General features: G+C 41.0%; 4 protein-coding genes across 4 annotated transcripts; 1 reads left to right on the plus strand and 3 right to left on the minus strand.

Moving 5' to 3' along the window:
- Positions 1-1137: 1137 nt before the first annotated feature.
- LOC139637036 (histone H4) lies at positions 1138-1533 on the minus strand. Its single transcript, XM_071505506.1, has one exon. The coding sequence runs from the start codon at positions 1494-1496 to the stop codon at positions 1185-1187; it is 312 nt and encodes a 103-aa protein (XP_071361607.1). The 5' UTR covers positions 1497-1533; the 3' UTR covers positions 1138-1184.
- Positions 1534-9674: 8141 nt separating this feature from the next.
- Positions 9675-10531, minus strand: LOC139637011 (histone H3-like). Its single transcript, XM_071505479.1, has one exon. The coding sequence runs from the start codon at positions 10514-10516 to the stop codon at positions 9728-9730; it is 789 nt and encodes a 262-aa protein (XP_071361580.1). The 5' UTR covers positions 10517-10531; the 3' UTR covers positions 9675-9727.
- On the plus strand, positions 10513-10951 carry LOC139637027 (histone H2A-like). The gene has a single exon (XM_071505497.1). It carries the CDS (start codon positions 10521-10523, stop codon positions 10905-10907), a length of 387 nt encoding a protein of 128 aa, XP_071361598.1. The 5' UTR covers positions 10513-10520; the 3' UTR covers positions 10908-10951.
- Positions 10952-13089: 2138 nt separating this feature from the next.
- LOC139637031 (histone H2B 1/2) lies at positions 13090-13551 on the minus strand. Its single transcript, XM_071505500.1, has one exon. It carries the CDS (start codon positions 13514-13516, stop codon positions 13142-13144), a length of 375 nt encoding a protein of 124 aa, XP_071361601.1. The 5' UTR covers positions 13517-13551; the 3' UTR covers positions 13090-13141.
- Between the last annotated feature and the right edge of the window lie 9053 nt (positions 13552-22604).

Genomic DNA, 22604 nt, shown 5'->3' on the forward strand with positions numbered 1-22604 from the left:
ATTTTCACAGACAGAGATAAATTCAACCCAAATAATTTCCCAGGTGTGTGTGTGAACAGTCATCTGTTCTCTGTAGCATCAGAAATTTAACACTTCCTCGCTAATCACAATGTCTAGGACAATCACACTGGATAAAATCACACAACCTTACTACATTAATACCATTAAATACCATTAAATATTTGCCTGTTTTGTAGATTTCACAAAGGCATTTGATTCTATTTTATAAAGTTACTGAATCTGGTGTAGGAGGTAATACAAATGACATAATTAAATCAACGAACACAAACCACAACTGTGGGATAAACATTGGCAGCAGAAGGAGAAGATTCTTCCATCAGAGACATGGAGTAGGACAGAGCTGCTGTTTGAGTCCAACTCTAACATCCAGATCAATGAACTGGCCCCAGTCCCAGAGAGATCAGCAGCACCTGGTCTCACTCAACATGACACTCACATCAAACTCCTGCTCTGTGCAGATCATCTGGATCTGCTCTGGGCTCCTCTCTGGACAAGCACCCAGCTGAAAGTACACATTTAAGAGTTCTGCAAAAGCATCCAGCAGGTGCAGCTGAGATATGCTGTATGTTCTGATATTATTTATTTGAACTTAGTTCACCTGTAGCCTCCACTTTCTCTTGTGATCACATGATGTTAGAACTTAGAAATGAACATGATTACTTTCAATCTCAGATGTTTGCGTTTTGTGATCTGGATCAGTTTCCTCCCAGATTAACAAAGTGGTCAAATGTAGAATTGCTCTGGTACCAGTTATACCAGCAAACAGGGTTAGTGGTCTGATGGTCTGTTAGAGGGGGCCACACGTGACTTCACCTTTTAATCACTGGATTCATTATCAGGACATTTCACTTGTGCTGCTGTTAGGTTGATCAACAAAGCACACATGCTCCATTTCCATGGTGACATGCTTGTGTTAAAGTTGTCTAAAGAAAAGACTGGAACCACCAAATTGACTGAAACCAATAAGGTGAAATCAGATATGACAGAACTTCAGAATTGAGGTGTATTTACAAGTCATCAAAAACTGTTAAACCATAATTCTCATTAAGCCTGATATTGACTCATTACGTGTTGAGATTTGTGTAGTTGAGGAAGAGAGCTCTCACTGACTCGGTGTGTGGCTCTTAAAAGAGCCTTTGTGTTGTTGTGTTGATGATCACAGTTTAACCGCCGAAGCCGTACAGAGTGCGGCCCTGCCTCTTCAGAGCGTACACCACATCCATGGCGGTCACCGTCTTCCTCTTGGCGTGCTCGGTGTAGGTGACGGCATCACGGATCACGTTCTCCAGGAAAACCTTCAACACACCGCGGGTCTCCTCGTAGATCAGACCGGAGATACGCTTCACTCCACCACGGCGGGCCAGGCGGCGGATGGCGGGCTTGGTGATGCCCTGGATGTTATCACGGAGAACTTTACGGTGACGCTTAGCGCCTCCTTTTCCGAGTCCCTTTCCTCCTTTGCCTCTTCCGCTCATCTTTTTCACTTAGTAGTTATCTACTCAATGAACTCGACTGCAGGAGTCACTGCTACATAAACCCTGTCTGAGGACGTGATAGCAGACAGGGGCGGGCCTCTTCTTCTTCTTCTTCTGTGTACTACCTTTCATGGACATTGATCTCTTCGGTGCATTAGCGCCACCACCTGAATCGGGGCATGAATCAGCCTCAGTCGGATTCTTACGCGACTCTACGAGGTTTCTCCAGGTGTGGAGAGAAGGATTTGATATTTAACCTCAGTCAAAGTATCAGAACAACACTGTAGTCATAGTCCTGTAATCACATAGTGACTGAAGTAAATGTAGAGATGGGGAGGTCTGAAAGTGAAACGACTCATTGTATATGAGGAAAATAATGCTTCTGCATATCTTTTTTTTTTTTTAAAGTTATTAGTTTTAGTTTTAATAGTTGTTTTCCAATTGGCAGTACTACCAAGAAATATAGTCAAGACTTCAATAAGCATTGGTTTGCGGTGGATTTGCCCAAGCTCCTCTTATCCACAGTGTTTATAAATCTTATAGAAATAAATATATCAACTCCATTGGATCTGTTAAAAATAAGCATTTCAGTGAAAAATCTGAGAGGTGTTCAAAAGATATTAAAACTACATAGAAGGTAGTAAATCATTTGCAGTTGCAAAGAGAAAATACTACCGTGGTGGAAACCTGTTTGTTGATTTTATTCCAGATAATAACTTTATGCTTGCTGTTTTATATCCATTATTAACTGTACCATTTCCATGTGTTGTCATTATGTTTATGTCACTATGTCATTAGTTAATTTTAAAGACTTCATTCTCTTCATGAAAGAAATGTTTGTCCCATGCTATCTTCCTCGTGAAGACACAGGCCCTGAGTGTCCTTGCATCCAGCAACAGGACCAGAGGAGAGATCTGTCTAGCGATGCAAAACATTTTGTGTATTTTAGACATGTAGAAACAAGGCTTAAGAGTGTCTCTGAGAGGAGACATAGGGTGGAGATTTGTTACTATGCACCTGTGTGTATTTCCTTCATTAATCAGTCTTGTACTCTGCAGAGACAAACTAAGGTCTTTAAAGACCTTTAAAGATATAATTAGGGTGTTGATAAGTCCTCAGGCCAGGGTGAGCCTGTTAAATGGGATAAAAGGTTAGAGAGGAACTTAGCAGACAGGATAGCCCATGAGTACTGTGCAGTATAGATATACTGTGGTTGATAACTTTTGTTGACTAAAAGGTCGTGGCTCATTGTGAGAGAGGGCGTAGTTGCAGACTATGACAATACCTATATGAGCAGCATTAGAACTGGTGAAAGCCCTGAAACAAACTCTGTTCCCTCCCTAAAATGGACATTATCATAGTCAGAGGCTTCTGACCTAATGTAAATAATAACTAAACTACTACACATTGCCCTAAGAGTTACCGAAAAAGTCCGAAGAGACAAAAGAAAAAATAACAAAAAGCTTAAAAAACTGGAAAAATGGAAAGAAAAAAAGGAAATAAGTTGAATGGGCTGTTGTCTGCTGAGGGAGGAATCGTGCACCTTCCGTGGAACGCTGTGTGATACACACAGCCGGTAGGAGCAGACTCTTTTCTGCCTGCACAGGGGACAGTCAGAGAGTTAAAAACAAATGAGCCACTGCAATATAAGCCTGGGATCTTACTGCAAATAACTTGTGTTAAAACTGATCAGGACAATAACTGGAAAATAAGCTGCAGTAAGAAACAAGGATAAAATAAAGTGGGTTTGTTAGAGTGAGTGACCATACTGTTCAAAAGCACCATACAGCAATCCAAACAGAACATAATTGTGGGGGTACTGGGGAACAATACACACTTCTGGTTGGAGAGCAGTACACTAACTAGGGAGGCACCAACCACCATTATAGAAGAGCAAAACAAACAAACAACAAATTTAACACAAAAAATGGCAGTACGATAACTGGTGATATCTGGGATTGAGCAGTGAGAAATTCTTTGTAAAACTAAAACAATATTGGTGGAGCAATGGGAGCAGTGCATATGCTGAATAAAAAAAACATCATCTTTTAGAACAAGATATAGAAGAGTGTTCTAATCTGTGGCATAAAAGAACTAAAGACAGCCCTGAACCATGGCCAGAGAAGGGAACTTTTGACATAGAGAAATGTGGGGAAATGGAAGTGTTGATAATAAACCATATACCCAGAGAATAATTAAAGAAAAGGCAGGGAAAGAGAGAAAGAGAGCTTCAAATACCTCAGTGATTTAGACAAGGGACAGCAGCTGAAAATTAGTGAAAGAAAAAAACAAAAGTGATGGCTCCCCTGACAACAGCGCTGCCGCCTCCCTATCATACCCAAATGCCCATGAGGAAAGTAAACATCGAGGGAGACTATGAAATATCCCAAGAAAAGGGAGAAGGAAAAAGAGACTTACAATGAGGCATAGCACTTAGAAGTGGGACACCATATCCAAGACTTTCCAGGGCATGAGCGAGAAAGAGAAAGAGAGGAGCAGGATACAGTGCAGATATCAGAAAGAAAATCCAACAGGGTGAGCAAGATGATGAACAATCAAGTTGTTGGTGGAATGAGGGAGGAAGTGAAACAGTTTAGCTGGAAACTATTGATGCAGCCTATGGGACAGATGGTGAGGTGTCTACTAGCTCAGAACAACAGTGCCCAGAAAACATAGACTCCCTCCAGAGACGGGCTGAAGCAACAATAGCTAAAGCCAAGCAAAGGCAAGAAAGACAAACACAGAGAGATGACAAAGACCTGATAGATTTGTCCAGCAGAGTGGGGGCCTGCTCACTCTCTCGCTCACCAGTGAGAGAACTAGAGGAGGAGGTCATAGAAAGAGGAAACATATCAGGCTCACTGACCCTGACACGCTGAGCTGAGCAAGGTGACCTGACTGAAACAAGCATGTGCCCCCCTGCTGGCGAAGGGAGGAAACCTACATCCCATGAAGAACAATGGACTTAGAGAGGCTGATAACAAGAGTGCCTGACCTTAATGAAGGGGCCAACAGATGGATAGCTGCATTTGAAGATGAAACTGTGGCACTGGTCCTGGCAGGAGGAGACCTGAAAGCTTCACTTAGTAGAATACTATGGAAGATATTTTGGAGGCTGCAGGGATGAAAGCATTCACAGGCACCCAGGCAAATGACAGCTGCCAATTTAATAGACACAGAACAATGATGTGGGGTGCACTGAGGCACAAATTTCCCAACAGAATACGCCCTGAAGTCATAAAATCTCCACTGCTGGGGAAAACTGAAAGTCCACGCTCCTATTCAATTCAATTTTATTTGTATTGTGCCAAATCATAATACACATTATCTCAAGGCACTTTACAGGATAAGATAAAGACCGTACTTTATTATAGAGAAAAACCCAACAGTTCCCACGAAGAGCAAGCGCTTGGTGACGGGAAGAGGAAAAACTACCTTTTAACAGGAAGAAACCTCCAACAGAACCGGGCTCAGGGTGGGCGGCCGTCTGCCTCGACCAGTTGGGTTTAAGAGGAGGAAGAAGGGGTGGGGAGAGGAGAGAGGGGAAAAAAGTGGTAATAATAATAATAATGAGGAGTGGTATATCTGCATGCTGCTGCTCCAGATACCTGCAGAATGAGGACAGAGAGAGAGAGAGAGAGAGAGAGAGAGAGAGAGAGAGGAGAAGCACAAACTACAGGAGAGAAAAGTTAATAACACAAAATAGTATGACATAAATGTGTGTGTAGAGAGAGAGAGAGAGAGAGAGAGAGAGAGAGAGAGAGAGAGCTCAATGCATCATGGGAATCCCCCAACACTCCATCTCTATAGCAGCATAACTAAGGGATGGTTCAGGACATACCCAAGCCAGGCCAGGCTCCCACAGTTTTAAGCCTGATCTTAAAGGTAGAGAGGGTGTCTGTCTCCCAAACCCACAGTGGGAGCTGGTTCCACAAGACAGGAGCCTGATAGCTGAAGGCTCTGCCCCCATTTTATTCTTAGAAACTCTAAAACCACAGCAGACCTGGGTTTAGAGAGTGAAATGTCCAATTAGGATCGTAGGGAACTATAAGCTCTTTAAGATATGATGGTGCCTGGCCATTAATGGCTTTGTAGGTGAGAAGGAGGAATTTAAATTCTATTCTGGATTTACAGGGAGCCGATGCAAATAAGCTAACACACGAGAGATGTGATCTCATTTCCTAGTTCCTGTTACTACTCACGCTGCAGTGTTTTGCATCAGCTAGAAGGTTTTCACTGAGTTACTGGGACATCCTGACAATAAAGAATTACAGTAGTCCAGTATAGAGGTAAAAATGTATGGACTAGTTTTCCAGCATCCTTTAGACACAGGATGGGTCTGAATTTTGCAATGTTGCGCAGGTGGAAGAAGGTTGTCCTAGAGACTTGCTTTATATGTGAAGTAAAGGACAAGTCATGGTCAAAAATGACACCAGTGTTTCTGACTGTAACACTGGAGGCCAAGGTAATGCCATCTAGAGTAAGTAAGGTGTTTAGGGCCAAGTACAATAACTTAAGTTTTGTCTGAATTTGAGAGTACAAAATGACTGATCATCATCAAGACATGCCTCAAGTTTGATCACCTTGTTAGTCTCATCTGGCTTCATGGATAAGTACAGCTGGGTGTCATCTGCATAACAATGGAAATTTGCCTGGTGCTTCCTGATAATATTGCCTAAAGGAAGCATGTATAGGGTGAAAAGTATTGGCCCCGGCACAGAACCTTGTGGAACTCCATGACTGACTTTTTCTGTGCAAAGAAGAGTCATTATTAACATGAACAAACTGGAATCTGTCCGATTAAGTCTGGTTTAAGTCTGTCTGACTTAAACCATCCTAGTGTGGTTGCTTTATTGCCAATGACATGGTCTCTGTAATAGTACATTGTGATCAATGAAGAAAACCCCCAAAACAACAGTCAGTGACATCACCAACAACCTCCACACAGCAGGGGTGAAGGTGTCACAGTCCACCGTTTGAAGAAGACTTCGAGAGCAGAAATATAGAGGCCATACCACAGGATGCAAACCACTCATCAACAGTAAGATTCAGAAGGCCAGATTGGAATTTGCAAAAAAGTACAGAGGTGAGCCACAAATGTTCTGGAACAAAGTCTTATGGACTGATGACACCAAGATTAATCTCTACCAAAGTGATGGAAAGGCCAAACTGTGCAGAAAGAAAGGATCTGCTTATGATCCAAAGCATACAAGCTCATCTGTGAAGCACGGTGGAGGTGATGTCATGGCCTGGACTTCCATGGCTGCTTCTGGAACAGGCTCACTTATATTTATTAGTGATGTAACTCATGATGATAGCAGCACAATGAATTCAGAAGTCGACAGAAACATTGTGTCTGCCAATTTAGAGATTTACAAATGCATCCAAACTATATGGGAGGAAGTTCATCATGCAGCAAGACAATGACCCAAAACACACTGCCAACACAACAAAGGACTTCATCAGGGGAAAAAAGTGGAAGGCTTTAGACTGGCCAAGTCAATCACTGGACCTTAGTCCAATAGAGCATGCATTTCACCTCCTGAAGAGGAGACTGAAGGAAGAAACCCCCAGAAAGAAACAAGAACTTAAATAGGCTGCAGTAAAAGGCTGGAAAGGCATCACATATGAAGGATGCAACAGTTGTCAATGGGCCACAGACTTGATGCAGTTATTGCAAGCAAGGGTTATGCAACCAAATATCAAATGTTATTTACTTTAAGACTATCTGTACCTTTACTTTTGCTTACCTAAAAATGGGGCAGTCTGATACAAAAGGTGTTAAGTCTTAAGTTGTAGTCTCTAGATGTAAATACTATTTAAATTTTTTTCTCTAATGGGTACAATTTTATTTGTAAAGAAGCTCATAAAGTCATTACTACTGAGGGTTAAAGGAATAGATGGTTCAACAGAGTTATGGCTGTCTGTCAGCAGAAACCTGGGATTGTTGTTTTCTTCTATTAACGATGCATAATAGCAGGTTCTGGCTTTATGGAGCCTTTCCACGCCTTTTGAAATTCTTCCAGATAAGTAGAACTCCACTTCCTTTCTAGCATTCTTGAATTTTGCTTTAAAGCATGTATTTCTGAGTTGCACAAGGGAGCTAGCCACCTCTGACTCATTACTTTCTTTCTCAGAGGGGCCACAGTGTCGAGTGTTATATGCAGTGAGGTTGCAGGACTATCAACATTATCAGCTTATGTGGGTGTGAAGTTGAGGTAGCTCATCTACTGTATTGACCCAGCACTGCACTGAACACCAATAGGATTCTTTCTTTTTTACAAAAACCCAACAGTATTGTCTGATACACACTTGCTATAATGGATTTCCTTTCCCCGAATGCTTTGTAATCCATAACTGAGAATTACATTTTTAAAAAGGGTTTTGGGGAAATATTGTTAAATATTCAATTTCTATGCTATATGACAAAAAGTCTGAGAACTGAGATAAGAACTCAGAGTAAGGGGCAGGGGGATGATATACAGTAACTAGAAGTACAGGTTTTTGTTTTTTCCAGCTTGGTTGTGAAAGGCTAAGAATAAAGCTTTCAAATGAGTTATGTTACATTACATACATAGTTACATCAGTATGGTTTCAAGAAAAATAACTCAACTTATGACTCTGATTTACCTGATTGACAACGTTACCGTTGCACTTGAAAATGATTAATTTACTTGGAGTATTTTCGCACTTTTTTCAAAGGCTTTTGATACAGTTAACCCTCATATTTTATTGGGAAAGCTGTGTAAATATGGTTTTCATGTTACAACAGAAGAATTATGTCTCCAACAGAAAACAGTTTGTTTGTGTAAAGGGCTGCTAGTCTAACAAAGCCAGACTACTCTGTGAGGTTCCTCAGTGGTCTATTACTACTATTACAATACATCGTGTACATTGTGAGCAATAAACTGTCTCCTTATGCTTATGGTCTACTTTATCCCTATCTTTCATACTGGAATATAGTTTGTGCAAATACTCTTTGTACTACTCTTCACAGAATTTTGGTCCTCCAAAAACATTCTGCTCCTCTATTTCAGAAACTACAGATCCTTACTATTGAAGATAAATATTTTTCAAATATGTTTTTATTGAATAGAGCTATTCAATCGAAGAGAATATTCTCAAATGTGAGGGACCAAGCTGGAAGGCAAGGAGGACTCACAGGCTAAAATCATGCCTGTGAGTCCTAAAAAAAGAAGGTTTTTATTTACCCTAATAAGAAAAAATCAAATTCCAAAAAAAAGAATTCTGGGCCCATAAAAGAGGTCAATGTAACAAACCTAACAGAGGCAATGTAACATAAAGCAAGTGCTGTAACAGAACTATACTGGCCTAACAGACAAATAACACAAGGGGACACATGTACTGGCTGATCAGACCAGCTTACACACACAAACACTAACAATTTAACTAACAAATTAACAAAACAGGACAGTTGGTCTGGAGCTTGAAAATCAATATCCTAATAATCCTGGAACAAAAAAAGAAATATTCTACTATTAAAACTAAAGTCTAAAGAATAAATAATCAAACTAAACCACAATCCCCTATAATATGGCAGGCACTTGGTACAGCCTTAATTGGTATTTCCTCTATTTGCAGTGTGGCCACCACATCACAACTTTCCTTCAAGTAAACTCACAGCTTCCATTTTTACTTTGTCAATTTCTGTGAATTTTAAATTGTGCAAAATAAAACTAAAAAACTCCAAACGATGAAGTCCAGAATCTGAGTCTGATTCTGTTGAGTTTCATGGGGCTTTCTGTATAAAAGATCAAGATTGCCCGCTCTGTGCTGCAAGAGAGGGGTCAAGTGCTGCAGGGCCAGGGGCCTCACATGTCGGTGGTGTGATGTGGTGCTGGTGCAGTCATTTGATTATTTCACTCGGTGTTGTTGCTTAAATTGAAAAGAAACACTTTGTTGACCACTGGTTAAAACTCATGTGGAGCTCATCCAACAACAGACATTCATCTCCATCAGATTTCTGACTGATGGAGAAGATGATTCATCATCTGTCAGTAGCTGTGTAGGAAATATTGTGCCAACCAGAGTCTGTGATCTGAAAATAACCTGAAGTGATCAGCTAACTTAACACAAGCTTCATTAAATACAATTGATTAACCAAGATATCGTGAAATGCCAACAGCAGTAGAGGACTTGGCTCTTGGTGCAAAGTGAAGTGGCTCTTAAAAGAGCCTTTGTTGTTGTGTGAAGATGCAGCAGCAGAGAGCTTAAGCTCTCTCTCCGCGGATGCGGCGGGCCAGCTGGATGTCCTTGGGCATGATGGTGACCCTCTTGGCGTGGATGGCGCACAGGTTGGTGTCCTCGAACAGACCGACCAGGTAAGCCTCGCTGGCCTCCTGCAGAGCCATGACAGCGGAGCTCTGGAAGCGCAGGTCGGTCTTGAAGTCCTGAGCGATTTCTCTGACCAGGCGCTGGAAGGGCAGCTTCCGGATCAGCAGCTCCGTGGATTTCTGGTAGCGACGGATCTCTCTCAGAGCCACGGTACCGGGTCTGTAACGGTGAGGCTTCTTCACGCCGCCGGTGGCCGGGGCGCTCTTACGCGCAGCCTTGGTGGCCAGCTGCTTCCTGGGGGCTTTGCCTCCGGTGGATTTACGGGCGGTCTGCTTGGTTCTAGCCATCCTGCTTCTTCTGTCTCTGAGCGGGAGAGAAAAGTGTCGACAAAACAAGCGACCCTCGGCTCTTAAACTGTGGGACCGGCTGTGAAACTGTGACGCTGCTCCACACCCCGGGCCCTGATTGGTGGAGGGCTCCTCGTTGAGCTCAGCACCGCCTAGAGGAGCGACCCGCCGCTTGAAGCTCCGCTGCTTATTGGAGGAAAGTCTTTTGAATTTGTCCGCTCCGCTCCAGGCAGGCCGCCCTCTGCTGCTCTGCTGGGAGCCTCTTCTCTGGTTGGTCTGACGGGGGCCGTCCCGCGCTCTCCGCGGACATATAAAGGAGGATTTCGTCACTTTGCTCCACAGTTTCTCTGACTTCAGACTGTAGAGAGCAAATTTCATCAAAATGAGCGGACGAGGCAAAACCGGTGGAAAAGCCAGAGCTAAGGCCAAGACCCGTTCCTCCCGGGCCGGGCTCCAGTTCCCGGTCGGTCGTGTTCACAGGTTGCTGCGCAAAGGCAACTACGCTCAGCGTGTGGGTGCCGGCGCCCCGGTGTACCTGGCGGCCGTGCTGGAGTACCTGACCGCTGAGATCCTGGAGCTGGCTGGGAACGCCGCCCGCGACAACAAGAAGACCCGTATCATCCCCCGCCACCTGCAGCTGGCCGTCCGCAACGACGAGGAGCTCAACAAGCTGCTGGGCGGAGTCACCATCGCTCAGGGCGGCGTGCTGCCCAACATCCAGGCGGTGCTGCTGCCCAAGAAGACCGAGAAGCCCGCCAAGTCCAAGTAAAGCTGCGGGGAAACACCGACACAAAGGCTCTTTTAAGAGCCACACACTCACTTCTCATAAAGAGCAGCTCCCAGTCTCACACACCTGGAAAATATAACAAATATACAAAAAATACATATGAGGATTGAATTTTACTCACATGCACAAAAAATAATTCTAGTTATTAAGTTTTCAGGTAGTTCATAGAACCATTTGACACGTGTGACTGACTAACCATTAGGATCAGAGAGTGACAAGACAATTAAAAAGTCAATTAAAGGAACAACAGAAAGAAAACTGTCTCTGTGCTATGGTATGTTCGGAAGCCAGATTAAAAAGTGTCAAGGGGAAAGATGCTGCAAGGTAAAGAAAAAATCTGTGGTGGATATGGTGGAAAACTTGATGCCTTTGGGAACAAACTTGATCTGTTCTACGCAGATTTGTTGTCAGGGAGGCTGCTGCACTTCACTGAAGAAGGTGGGGGACAGCAACGTCACAGAGAGGAAGGTGATGCTGTTGGACGGTGGGGGGGGGCTATTGAAAGTGATCTAGTTGAAATCCAGGCCACCAGTGACATGAAGGCTGCTCTCTATGGTGCTGAAAGCTTGAGCACTTTTTGGGTGTCTTGCATAGACTGTATATAAAAAGGTGTCTTCTCCGCAAGACTGGCACATTGAAGACGTTGGCTATATATGTGCTCACCATGTTCGGCTCAACCTATACATGCAAATCTGCGTTTATGAAGATGAACTCTATCAAAACACACTGGAGGAACCTACTGTCAAATCAGTCTTTTGAAGACTGCGCATAAGCCTGACAGCTGCCAAGCTTGATGTTAAGAAGTTGGTGTTAAAGGGGAATGTAATTTCTTCCACTAACCAAGTGTGAGTATTTCAGCCTTGTGATTCTATGTAATGTGAAATTGTTAACGTTTGATTTGATGTGCTGAGCAACACTTCTGGCCTGTGTTTTGTGGGTGAGGTTACTATTCTTCTGTGCTTTATTTTAAGTGTTGATATCTATAAGAAGATATATTTGTGGTTTTAAGAACCAAAAAACTACTCACTATAGTTCCAGGTCTCCTCTCTCAGGCTTCTCTCTGGATTGCTACTAACAAGAGGTCACTGACTGTCTTCTGAGAGATCCAATATCTCATATAAATAAAGCAGATTTCAGGTGAAAACTCAGAACCAAATCCTGCAAAGTTGGACAGTGGGTCCAGGTGGGCTGGGCTTGGGACATGACTGACAGCAGTGACTGTTTTGTTGTGACATCAAAGTTACCCAAATCCTGACAGCTCATTTTAAGACTCAGTTTCTGAATACAGTCTGTGTGCATTTCTCTGTTGACTAAACTTTAATACTTTCACAGTATTAATATAGAACCTAGACCTGCTTTATAATCAAAAAACATATGGACATCTACCTTTATACTATATGTGACCTTTAAAAGCAGCGTTGTCATGATGGCACTGGACCAAGGGTTGCTGTCATTTAAGAGGCAGGAAGTGTTCTATTTTCAGCACAGCTTGTAATGCGTCCTAATCTTTTACTGGAGGCGCCACCAAACATATAATACATAATGGACCATAGCCTAAAGGTATGTAAAGTCCTTGTTTAAAAGTTATTTGTGAAATACCAGAGTTCACAGTCTGAGTGTTGACATCTACAAACTATGAGTAACAACACACCAGCAGTACAGGCCAGTGCACATCAGGAAAGTACAAAGACAAAAAAAAAGTGCATCTTGTGTCTCGATGTTAGAGCAGAGAATCCCAGGGTGGAGCCAAGAACTGGTCCTGGATCAGCAGTTGTGACTTTACTGCAAGATAAACTGTACAGGGAAGAGTATGCACTACAAACTGAACTTTGGCCTCCAGTGAAATCTTCCACCACCAACGCCTTGTCTCACTAGAGAGAACTGATTTCAGGACTTGCATTAAAGAGACTTGCTCCTCATTAAAACATCAACATGTAGAACTAAACACCAGACTCAGTGATTGTCTTTTCAGTAATTTCTCCAACTTCCAAACCACAGACCTCTGTACAATAATAAACCACAGAAAAAAAAAATAAAAATAAAAATAATTTCCCACACTAAGAGAATTTTAAGTGTCACAGTAGCAACGTTAACAATACATAGAAATAAAACTGCAGATTTCATAACAAATGCAGGAAAATTATTTGCTGCTTCAGATCAGATGTGTGGCTCTGAAAAGAGCCGTTGGTTGGTTTGAGTGGGAGCAGCAGAGCTGTTCACTTGGAGCTGGTGTACTTGGTCACGGCCTTGGTGCCCTCGGACACGGCGTGCTTGGCCAGCTCACCGGGCAGCAGGAGACGCACGGCGGTCTGGATCTCCCTGGAGGTGATGGTGGAGCGCTTGTTGTAGTGAGCCAGACGAGACGCCTCGGCGGCGATGCGCTCAAAGATGTCGCTCACAAACGAGTTCATGATGCTCATGGCCTTGGAGGAGATACCGGTGTCGGGGTGGACCTGCTTCAGCACCTTGTACACGTAGATGGCGTAGCTCTCCTTCCTGGTCTTTCTCCTCTTCTTGCCGCCCTTGCCGGCGGTTTTAGTCACGGCTTTCTTGGAGCCCTTCTTGGGCGCGGACTTGGCGGGTTCAGGCATCGTTACCGGGTATTCACAACAACGAATGATCGGTGGATAAAGGAGCGACTCTTCTTATTCAGGATCCATGCAAATTAGACTGTGTAGTCCCCCGTCTGTGATTGGTTGAGCCGCGTGAGTTCCTTCAGTTTGATTTCAGCCCGACGCCCAGCCTCCAGCCCATGACGTCACAGGCCTACTGAAGAAGTCAGACCAGCTGATACTACATGAAACAACAGATGAACCAGTTCTTCAGAGGACCTGCTTTAAAGACACACACTTAATTCTGACATTGTCTTTTTTTACCCAAAGAAGAAGAAGAAAGTTATTTACAATCCACAAATGACACACACAGTTAGACATGTCAGTCACATCATCATGCAGACTGCACAGAAATCACAACACAAACAATCCAAACATAAAACTAAAAGATCCAAAGATGACAAGTGGTTTTATAGAGAATGTCAGGAAATTAGACAAAAGCTTCAGAGATTATCCAGTCAGAGGAGCTTTCTTTACTGTGGCACACTTAAACAATTCAAACTTACACTCAGAATAAAAAAACACAATACACACACAAACAACTGACATTACTTGAACACAAACAATTTTTAGGAAAACTAGAATAATCGAAAATCCAGCAATACAGAAAAAAACAAAACCCAAAACAGGCAGCAGGATGGCATCATGAATGAAATACACAAGTCCCCAAACTCCTATTGATGAGAGGTTACTTCCCTGACAGCTGGATCACACTGATTTTCACAGACAGAGATAAATTCTCACCAAACTCAGACCAAACACTTAATTCTTACATTGTCTTACCCAAAGTAGATTTCGCTGAATAAGGTTGACAGTATAATACACCTTATACTTAAAACATTGTCCATAATAAAATATTTCCTGTGTGTGTTTGTTAAAGCACTGAAAGTGTCAATTATACATATACTCCAATGTCTCTAAGCACTGCATTGCCCCCAGTTTTAAACACTTAAGCACCAGACCCTCTCTCCAAGCACCAGTAACTCTATAGAACACTTCTTACATTGTTCTGCACATACCCTCCATAGGCTTTTACTATTTGACCCACAGTACCTCATTAGTCGTACAGACACACGACAACCAAATATATGTTCATTTTCTCAAAGCAATGTATTCAGGTGGTTCAACTGATAGAGGGCCCAACACTGAAAATTGATCCTTATGGCAGTGACCTGGGTTCAAGTCCAACCTGTGATCCCTGCTGCATCTTTTCCTTTCTTTTTACTTCCTCAATTTGTGAGTTTTACTTGTTTACAAAAGGGGAATTGTCCAAATACAAAATACAAAAAGTTATATTTATTGTTTGTCAGTTACTTGGAGTGTGCAGTGGAACAGGTTTATTCATCAGTTAATTTATTCATTAATCCATTCATGTATTTGTGATGTGCACAAAAGATGTGGTCACATTTTTGTTTGTGTTTACGTACAAGGTATGATGATTATATGAATTTCAGCTCTTACTGAAAACTTATTTCAAGTTTGAGGGACTTTTATTCAGTGTTCGACCCCGTCAATCATTTCACATTTTGTTATGTTGCAGCGTCATGCTCAAATTAAAAAAAAAAAAAAAAATGTTGAGGTTCCTCCCATTTCTGTAGATCATCTCTGATCATCTCTCTATACCTTAATTGGAGTCCATCTGTGGTAAACTCAGCTGATGGGACATGATGTGGAAAGACACACACCTGTCTATATAAGGTCTTACAGCTGACAATGCAGATCAGAGCAGAACCCATGAGGAGGAAGAAATTGCTGCAGTGCTCAGAGACAGGATTTTGTCTGCAGCAGTCTGGAGGATACAAAAACATTTCTGCTGCATTGAAGGCTCCACAGCACAGTGGCCTCAATCATTCTTGCATGAAATGTAAGAATGGTCATTCTGGCTGAGCTTGGAGATGGTATAACCTTCTACACTCCTGTCTCTGACCTCTGCAGGCATTTCCTCCTTGTGGCTTGGTTTTTACTCTGGTCTGCACTGTCACCTGTGGTATCTTTTATAGACAGGTTTACCTCAGGTAAATCAATCAAACAATCTCCAATCAAGGTGTAACACAACGTTATTTTCTTCTTTTAACAAAATATGTTTTAATGACTCAATTCACCTAAAGCAAACAGTTTATTGACATAACAGCATATTTCAGGGTAAATTTTAAAACTATATCATAACTAAACAATGCAACTGTTTGTTATACATAAGCATAACTTTCAGATTGGCTGCTCTTGAATGGTCACTGTGTTACTCAGATAACTCACTCACACACACCTGCCTCAGTTACCTGTCCATCAAAACCATAAAGTACACCTGCTCCCACTAAAAAAAACACTCATTATGTTGCATAGTACTCACAAGCTAACAGTAACAGATCATACACAGAAAACAGTGGTAACATACCTTGACCACAGGCTCATGAATTATTTATTAGAGATATGGATGTATAACATGTCAAAACTGACAAATGTTTAAGCAATTGTATCTTTGCTACGCTGTTTCTTACTGATGTAATGAGGACACCGATGACACAGTTAAACATCACGGATTAACAATAATAATGCCGACTTACAGACTGTGAGTCCCCCGTAGCTTAATATTAGCTCATTAAAACTTTTCCACCAAACAGCTAACATTAGCAGTAGGAATCGACAGATGCAGTTAAAAATCGAAAATTTTACATGTAACTACAGACCTATGATAACCTTAAATGGCCTTTTAGTAACCTGCCCAGACTTGTTTTAATGAGAGTTAGCATTACCGATTATGACTTAGTTCCCGGCCTACTAGCTGCCGAATCACATAAACATAACAACAAACTTGTTAATAAGTATTTGTAATGTAGTTAAAGTTACACATATAAATAGCAGAAATGGATTATACCTCTGTGTGGTCCAATTCATCCTCTCCACTCACCCCTTTGTATGCGAGTGGTATGGGGCACAAAGACTTCTTTTCATGTCAAGCACTTTGTAGACCATTTTATTGATCTGTTATAACAAAAAAAACGAGGAAAAAAATGTTAAGACCTGTCACAGAAGTAACCGTGTTAGCTAGTTTTATTACAGTGGCATAAATCCTGGTAAACAGAATTTGTAAATGGATATATTTTGCATTTCAATAGTTCTTTGTACTTACTTCGTTCACAAACTCCTTCCCTTGATCATTGAGAATTTGCTTTGGCACTTCAAACTGCACTGGGTAACCTTCTCAGCTCTTTGGTCTTAGGTGCATACGCCTGTGGCCACTTTGTCAAATGGTCTATGAGTACACATATGTACTGGTTTCCACTGGAAGTGGTTTTCAATTTTCCCATCAAATCCATGCCAACCTGCTCAAATGGTTGGGTGACCTTTCATAAAAAAAAAAGCAGTAGTAATTAGATTGCTTATTAAATGCTTATTAAGCATTTTTGTATACAAGTAAAAGATAACACAAAACAATACATATAAAATCTTACTTTTATTTATCATTAACATAGTCATACTTGAATTAATTGCTCTGTAACATGGTCTTATTGAGTCTTATTGAAATAAAAAGGATAACACAACATTTAAATTTAGATAGGCCTAATAACATTGTTTAGCACACGATACATTATCCTCACTGGCCACTGCTCAATGATCTTGGGTCTACAATAGCAAATAAAGGGGGAAATTTAAGCACACAATTCAGTTATGTGGGATAGGTCATAATAGCTTTTTCGAGACTGTTGTCTTTGTAGGACCTGAATAGACAGCATAAAAGTGACTTTTCTGTTCCTCTTACTCCATTTTAGCTGCAAAATATGTATTTCTATTAACAACAATATCTTCTCAAGATGGTGGTAACACACTCCGCTAATACATTGTGCAAATTATCTAATTTAGTTTAAATAACCCCTAAATAATACTTTTCCCTGATAACACTTTTCCCTAATTGCAAAGGTTGGCCACCCCTTCTGAAGTTAAGTTCTGAAGTTTTTGGGCAAAATACAAATTAGCGCACTGATGATGCAAAATTGATGATAATACCCAGCGTCAATACACCTGCCTTACACATCAAAGCTCTTCACCTGTTGACGGAAATTTGCTTTTTGGGTTGTTGAAACCCCAGGTGGAAAAGTTCCATCTTTTTTATATGAAAGTATCTGCTCAAAAAGAGTGATCTATGATGACAAACAGGTCAGGTCAGGTCAGGTTCACAAAGACATACCTTGCTATCACCACAGACATAAAGTTATGTGTGGGCTACTTAAACATTCTGAAACTGTTTGATCAAGGTAAAAGCAGCTGAATATGTATGTATACTGTGCGATACAGCTTTAAGAGGTGGATAGCAATCACCTTCTGGCAGACAATCACTTTTTTGCACGACACCAGCTCAGAGTCAACAGTATGATATGTGACCAGTAGTTTCTGCAGTAGCTTTACGGGTCATTTGTTCTCCACAGCAGAACAAAAATCAGTTCTTACAGTAATGTCAATTGTTCACATCTGGCTGATATCTGATTTTGATCACAAAGTCAGTATCATTTCTTGAATGAATTCAGCATATATTTTGACTGATGTATTTTGATAAAAATATGAAAATCAACAGTTTTTCAGAAAAATAAAGGTAAGCCATAAACATCCACAGCAAATTTCAAAAACAGCCATAACTTTACAAGTGCTAGAAAATACTGACAGAGTCATGACTTCCTGACATTGCGTTTTTGCTTTTTATGTGATTACTACAATGATATCTTAATGAAAGGCCACATTGAAACATGCAGATAGTTGCAAACATTGCTTAGAGTGTGCAACAGAAAAACAGGCAAATCTTTGGCTTGCGCACCAATCAATACAGTGGATGGTTCTGTTCCTCCACCTTCTCGATGGCCACTGTCCTCTTTCTCATCCTCTCCGCCTCCTGGGCCAGGTACAGGTCCAGCACTGGCACCACTGTGTCTTAATATCTGCCTCAGTTAATGAGTTCACCATCAGCATCCCCCAAACTAGCTGCTTCCTCAGTTACCAGCTATTGCATTTAAGAGGTAGTCTGCATAGAGTCCCTTCCCTCTCTGAACCAGCAGAAGTTAAGTTTTACATACTCAAGGTGTCTTTTAAGTCTCTGATAGATGTCTCATTGTAGGACGTCCTGCAGGTTTTCACCCTGAGGAAGCAGCTGACAGCTGGTCAGGGCTGGGATGGTGTAAGGGTCCGTCAGGTCCAGCTCAGAGATGATGATGTTGCTCTCCTGGAAGGCCTGCTTGGAGTTTTCAGCAATAAATAGAAATTAAAAAAAACATGTGTAGGGAACATGGATTGTACCATAGAAATATGAGGGAGGATCCTGTTATATTGTACACCGGAAAGTTTTTAGGTAAGCTTACTAAAAAGATTTTAAAGAAAAACACTGCTATTATTTCCATTATGCAGTAAATGAATCTGTGGATTATTTTTCAGATTAACTGCTTAATGGCTTCATAGATGTCAGAAAATAAAAATGCCTGTCACAAGTTCACATGGCTCAGTTTTGCTTTGTCTAACCAACAGTTTTAGACCCATGAACCTTTCCACCTTTCTTTTCATTTACAGTGATAAACACTGAAAAGCAGAAATTCTTAACATATGAGAAGCTGGAACCAGTTTGTCACATCTAATGATCCAAATTATTTTCTGTCAATTGACCGAGTATTTCAGCACTAAATATTAACAAGTCAGAAACATGTGGAAGGCACATGGGGAAATAGAGAAATTAAAAAACAAAATATAGGGTGGCACATTTGCAGAAGAAAGGGAAGAATCCTTTATCAGTTAGAAGTTTCTTTGTGATATTTACTTTTAAAGTAAAGTGACACTGGGCCTGTCTGACACCAACCAGCAAAGAGTCTCATAATGACTTTTGAACAGGCACTTAGGACCCAAGTGCCAAACAAACAATACACATGTCAGTGTCGCCCAGAATTACATCACTGGCAAGTTTTTTTGTTTTTTTTTTAAAAAAAGAAAGAAAGAAAAGATAGGCTGAGAGGTAATCAATAAAAGGGAAGTTAAAAAGTCATTCATTTGTAAACCTCTTAAGAGAAACTGAGCACATCTTGATCTGGTGGCTTAGTCCCTACACCTGTATCGACAGAATGTAAATACTTGCATGTTGAACAAAGCCAATACACAAAACTAGTATAGATAGGACTGATTGATTCATAGATTGATTGATCCCCAGCAGATGTACCAGTAATTTTGATAATTGACTAATCTTATGCAATTTATCAAACACCGTCAATCCCTTGTATCACCTTTATATATCATTATATATGATCATAATATAATTATTAATTGCATTTTATTAACTTCTTTAGGTTTTGGACTCTCAAAATCTGAAGTCTGAAGACGACACCTTGAGCTCTGAAATGGACATTTTCAACTTTTTTTTTTAACATATTTAGAAAAAAAAAGTTAATTGATTCGTTGAAATAATCATACAGATTATTGATACTTTGTTATCCTGATTCCAAGTTAAAGTATCAAGCCCTTTCAGAATGATGAGGTTTCTTGTTATGAAATGAAAATTTTTGCATATGAGTTAAATGTTAAATGTTACCTCAAGACTGGACTACTGTAATTCTTTATTGTCAGGATGTCCCAAAAATTCAGTAAAAAGCCTCCAATTGATCCAGAATGCGGTAGCACGAGTACTGACAGGAACTAGGAAACGAGATCTCATCTCTCCTGTGTTAGCTTCTCTGCATTGGCTCCCTGTAAACTCCAGGATAGAATTTAAAATCCTCCTCCTCACCTACAAAGCCATTAATGGTCAGGCACCATCGTACCTTGGAGAGCTTATAGTTCCCTATTTTCCCAATAGGACACTTCGCTCTCTAAATGCAGGTCTACTTGTGGTTCCCAGAGTTTGTAAGAGTAGAATGGGGGGCAGAGCCTTCAGCTATCAGGCTCCTCTCCTGTGGAACCAGTTCCCACTGTGGGTTTGGGAGGCAGACACCCTCTCTACCTTTAAGATCAGGCTTAAAACTGTCTTGTTTAGTAAAGCTTATAGTTAGGGCTGGCTCGGGTATGTCCTGACCCATCCCTTAGTTATGCTGCTATAGAGCTGGACTGCTGGGTGATTCCCATGATTCACTGGGCGCTCTCTCTCTCTCTCTCTCTCTCTCTCTCTCTCTCTCAATTACTTTATGCCATTAACTTTGTATTTTTTTTCTCCCCCCAGTAGTTTGTGCTTCTCCTCTCTCTCCCTCTCTCTGTCCTCATTCTGCAGGTATCTCTGCCTCTGGAGCAGCAGGATCCAGATCCACCACAACTCATCATTGCTATTAACCACTGTTATCTGTCATTATTATTGATAACACCATTACCTATTCAGCTGTGATAATGTATATTATGATTTGGTGCTATACCAATAAAACTGAGTTGAATTTAATTGAAGGAAAAGAAATTGGTGTTTGAAAAGGTGATTTTCCTGTCACCATGGCTGTTATAAGCTGGGCACTGCTGCATAAAATCCCACTAGAAGAAATACAAAAACAGCCCTTGTGAAACTTATCTGGTCCAAGGTCGAAAATATGTGTCATCATGACTAAAATTTTCAGAATGAATAACAGTGCTTTCTTCACCAGTAATAACAAGGACATATAGTTAAATTTGACTGCACTGGATTTATTGGGCCACAGCCTACTAGGCCTACTTTAATCCTGCCCTGACAAAAGTGTTTTTTTGTTTGTTTGTTTGTTTTGTTTTGTTTTGGTTTTTTTTTTACTGCATGGGAGAACAGATTTAAATAAAATAGAAAAAAGTTATGCATATATAGCCTATTGAAACTGTAAATATTAGAATATTAAATAAAGACCAGTTCTAAAGTGTTTCAAATCATATGTGAAATATGGGCCCGTGATTGTAATGCAATCCAATTTGACCTAACTACTCTGTGCTTTGGCAACTTGCACCAGTTTCAGTTATGCAATTCAGAGCTACTGTTCCATTTTACAAGACTGAAAAACAAAGAGGAGGCAGAAAGATGAATGAGAGGATGAAGGGAGCAAAGACAAAACAGTGATGAGAAGCACTGCAGACAGAGACAGCGTTACACTTAATTAAAGCTGAGTGACGTTTCTCCAGCGTTAACAAATGCAGACGCCTCAGATCTGGCTGATCTGTTTGGTTTGACACAGATGCCTCTCTACAAATCACATGTTTCTCAACCTTTGCAGACATTAAAGAGGAAACAGCAACAGGTGCTCTTTTTACCTCCATACAGATGCACAAACAAAGATGAGCATTACGACACATGTACACACAATCCGTGGGTCAAGATGTTATAGTCAGGAATTCACTAACCAGCACATCACCCTGTCACATATCAGATCTTCCGAACCTGAAACGATGACAATAACATGTGACAATTATGAGGATTATGAGTAGAAGATAATTAAAAGTCTTATTTCAGATTTCAGAATCTTTATTGTCATTGTACAAGTACAACAAAATTGGTTGCAGTCCCTTTAAGTTCAAATGATCATTAAAGTAAAAGTGGAAGTAAAAAAATAGAATAAAAGCTAACTAAGCTAAGCTAAAATAAAATAGATAAGTAAAAAAAAATATATGTGTGAGAATATGAAATATAAAGATGTGTATATTATACTGCAGCTATGCAATTTGCAAGAAAAATTGCACCGTGGTCCACATTGCACATGGAGTTGAAATATTGCACAGAACAACAGAATTTCACATTGAGAGATCGGTCGATCATTTCGGTTCATTATTTATGACATTGATGGCCCTGGGATATGTACTGGTTTTCAGTCTGTTTGTGTGAGCTTTTATTATCCTGCACCGCCTGCTTGAGGGCAGCAGTTCAAACAGTTGGTGTGCTGGGTGTGATGTGTCCTTCAGGATGCTGCAGGCTTTTCTGTGGCAGCGGGACCTGTGGAGCTCCTCTAAGGAGAGGAAAGCATAAGTGATGATTTTCTGGGCCGAGTTAATGACCCTCTGGAGTGCTGTCTTTTCTTCTGCAGTACAGCTGGCAAACCACACTGAGATGCAGTAAGTCAGTACGTGTTGAAAACTAAAATCTCAGAATTGAAACACATCTCTGCCAGACTTC

The sequence above is a fragment of the Trachinotus anak genome, unplaced genomic scaffold (assembly GCF_046630095.1).
Source record: "Trachinotus anak isolate AG129_WGS33_773 ecotype Australia unplaced genomic scaffold, CSIRO_AGI_Tana_v1 ptg000019l, whole genome shotgun sequence".
In the NCBI taxonomy this organism is placed as follows: Eukaryota; Metazoa; Chordata; class Actinopteri; order Carangiformes; family Carangidae; genus Trachinotus; species Trachinotus anak.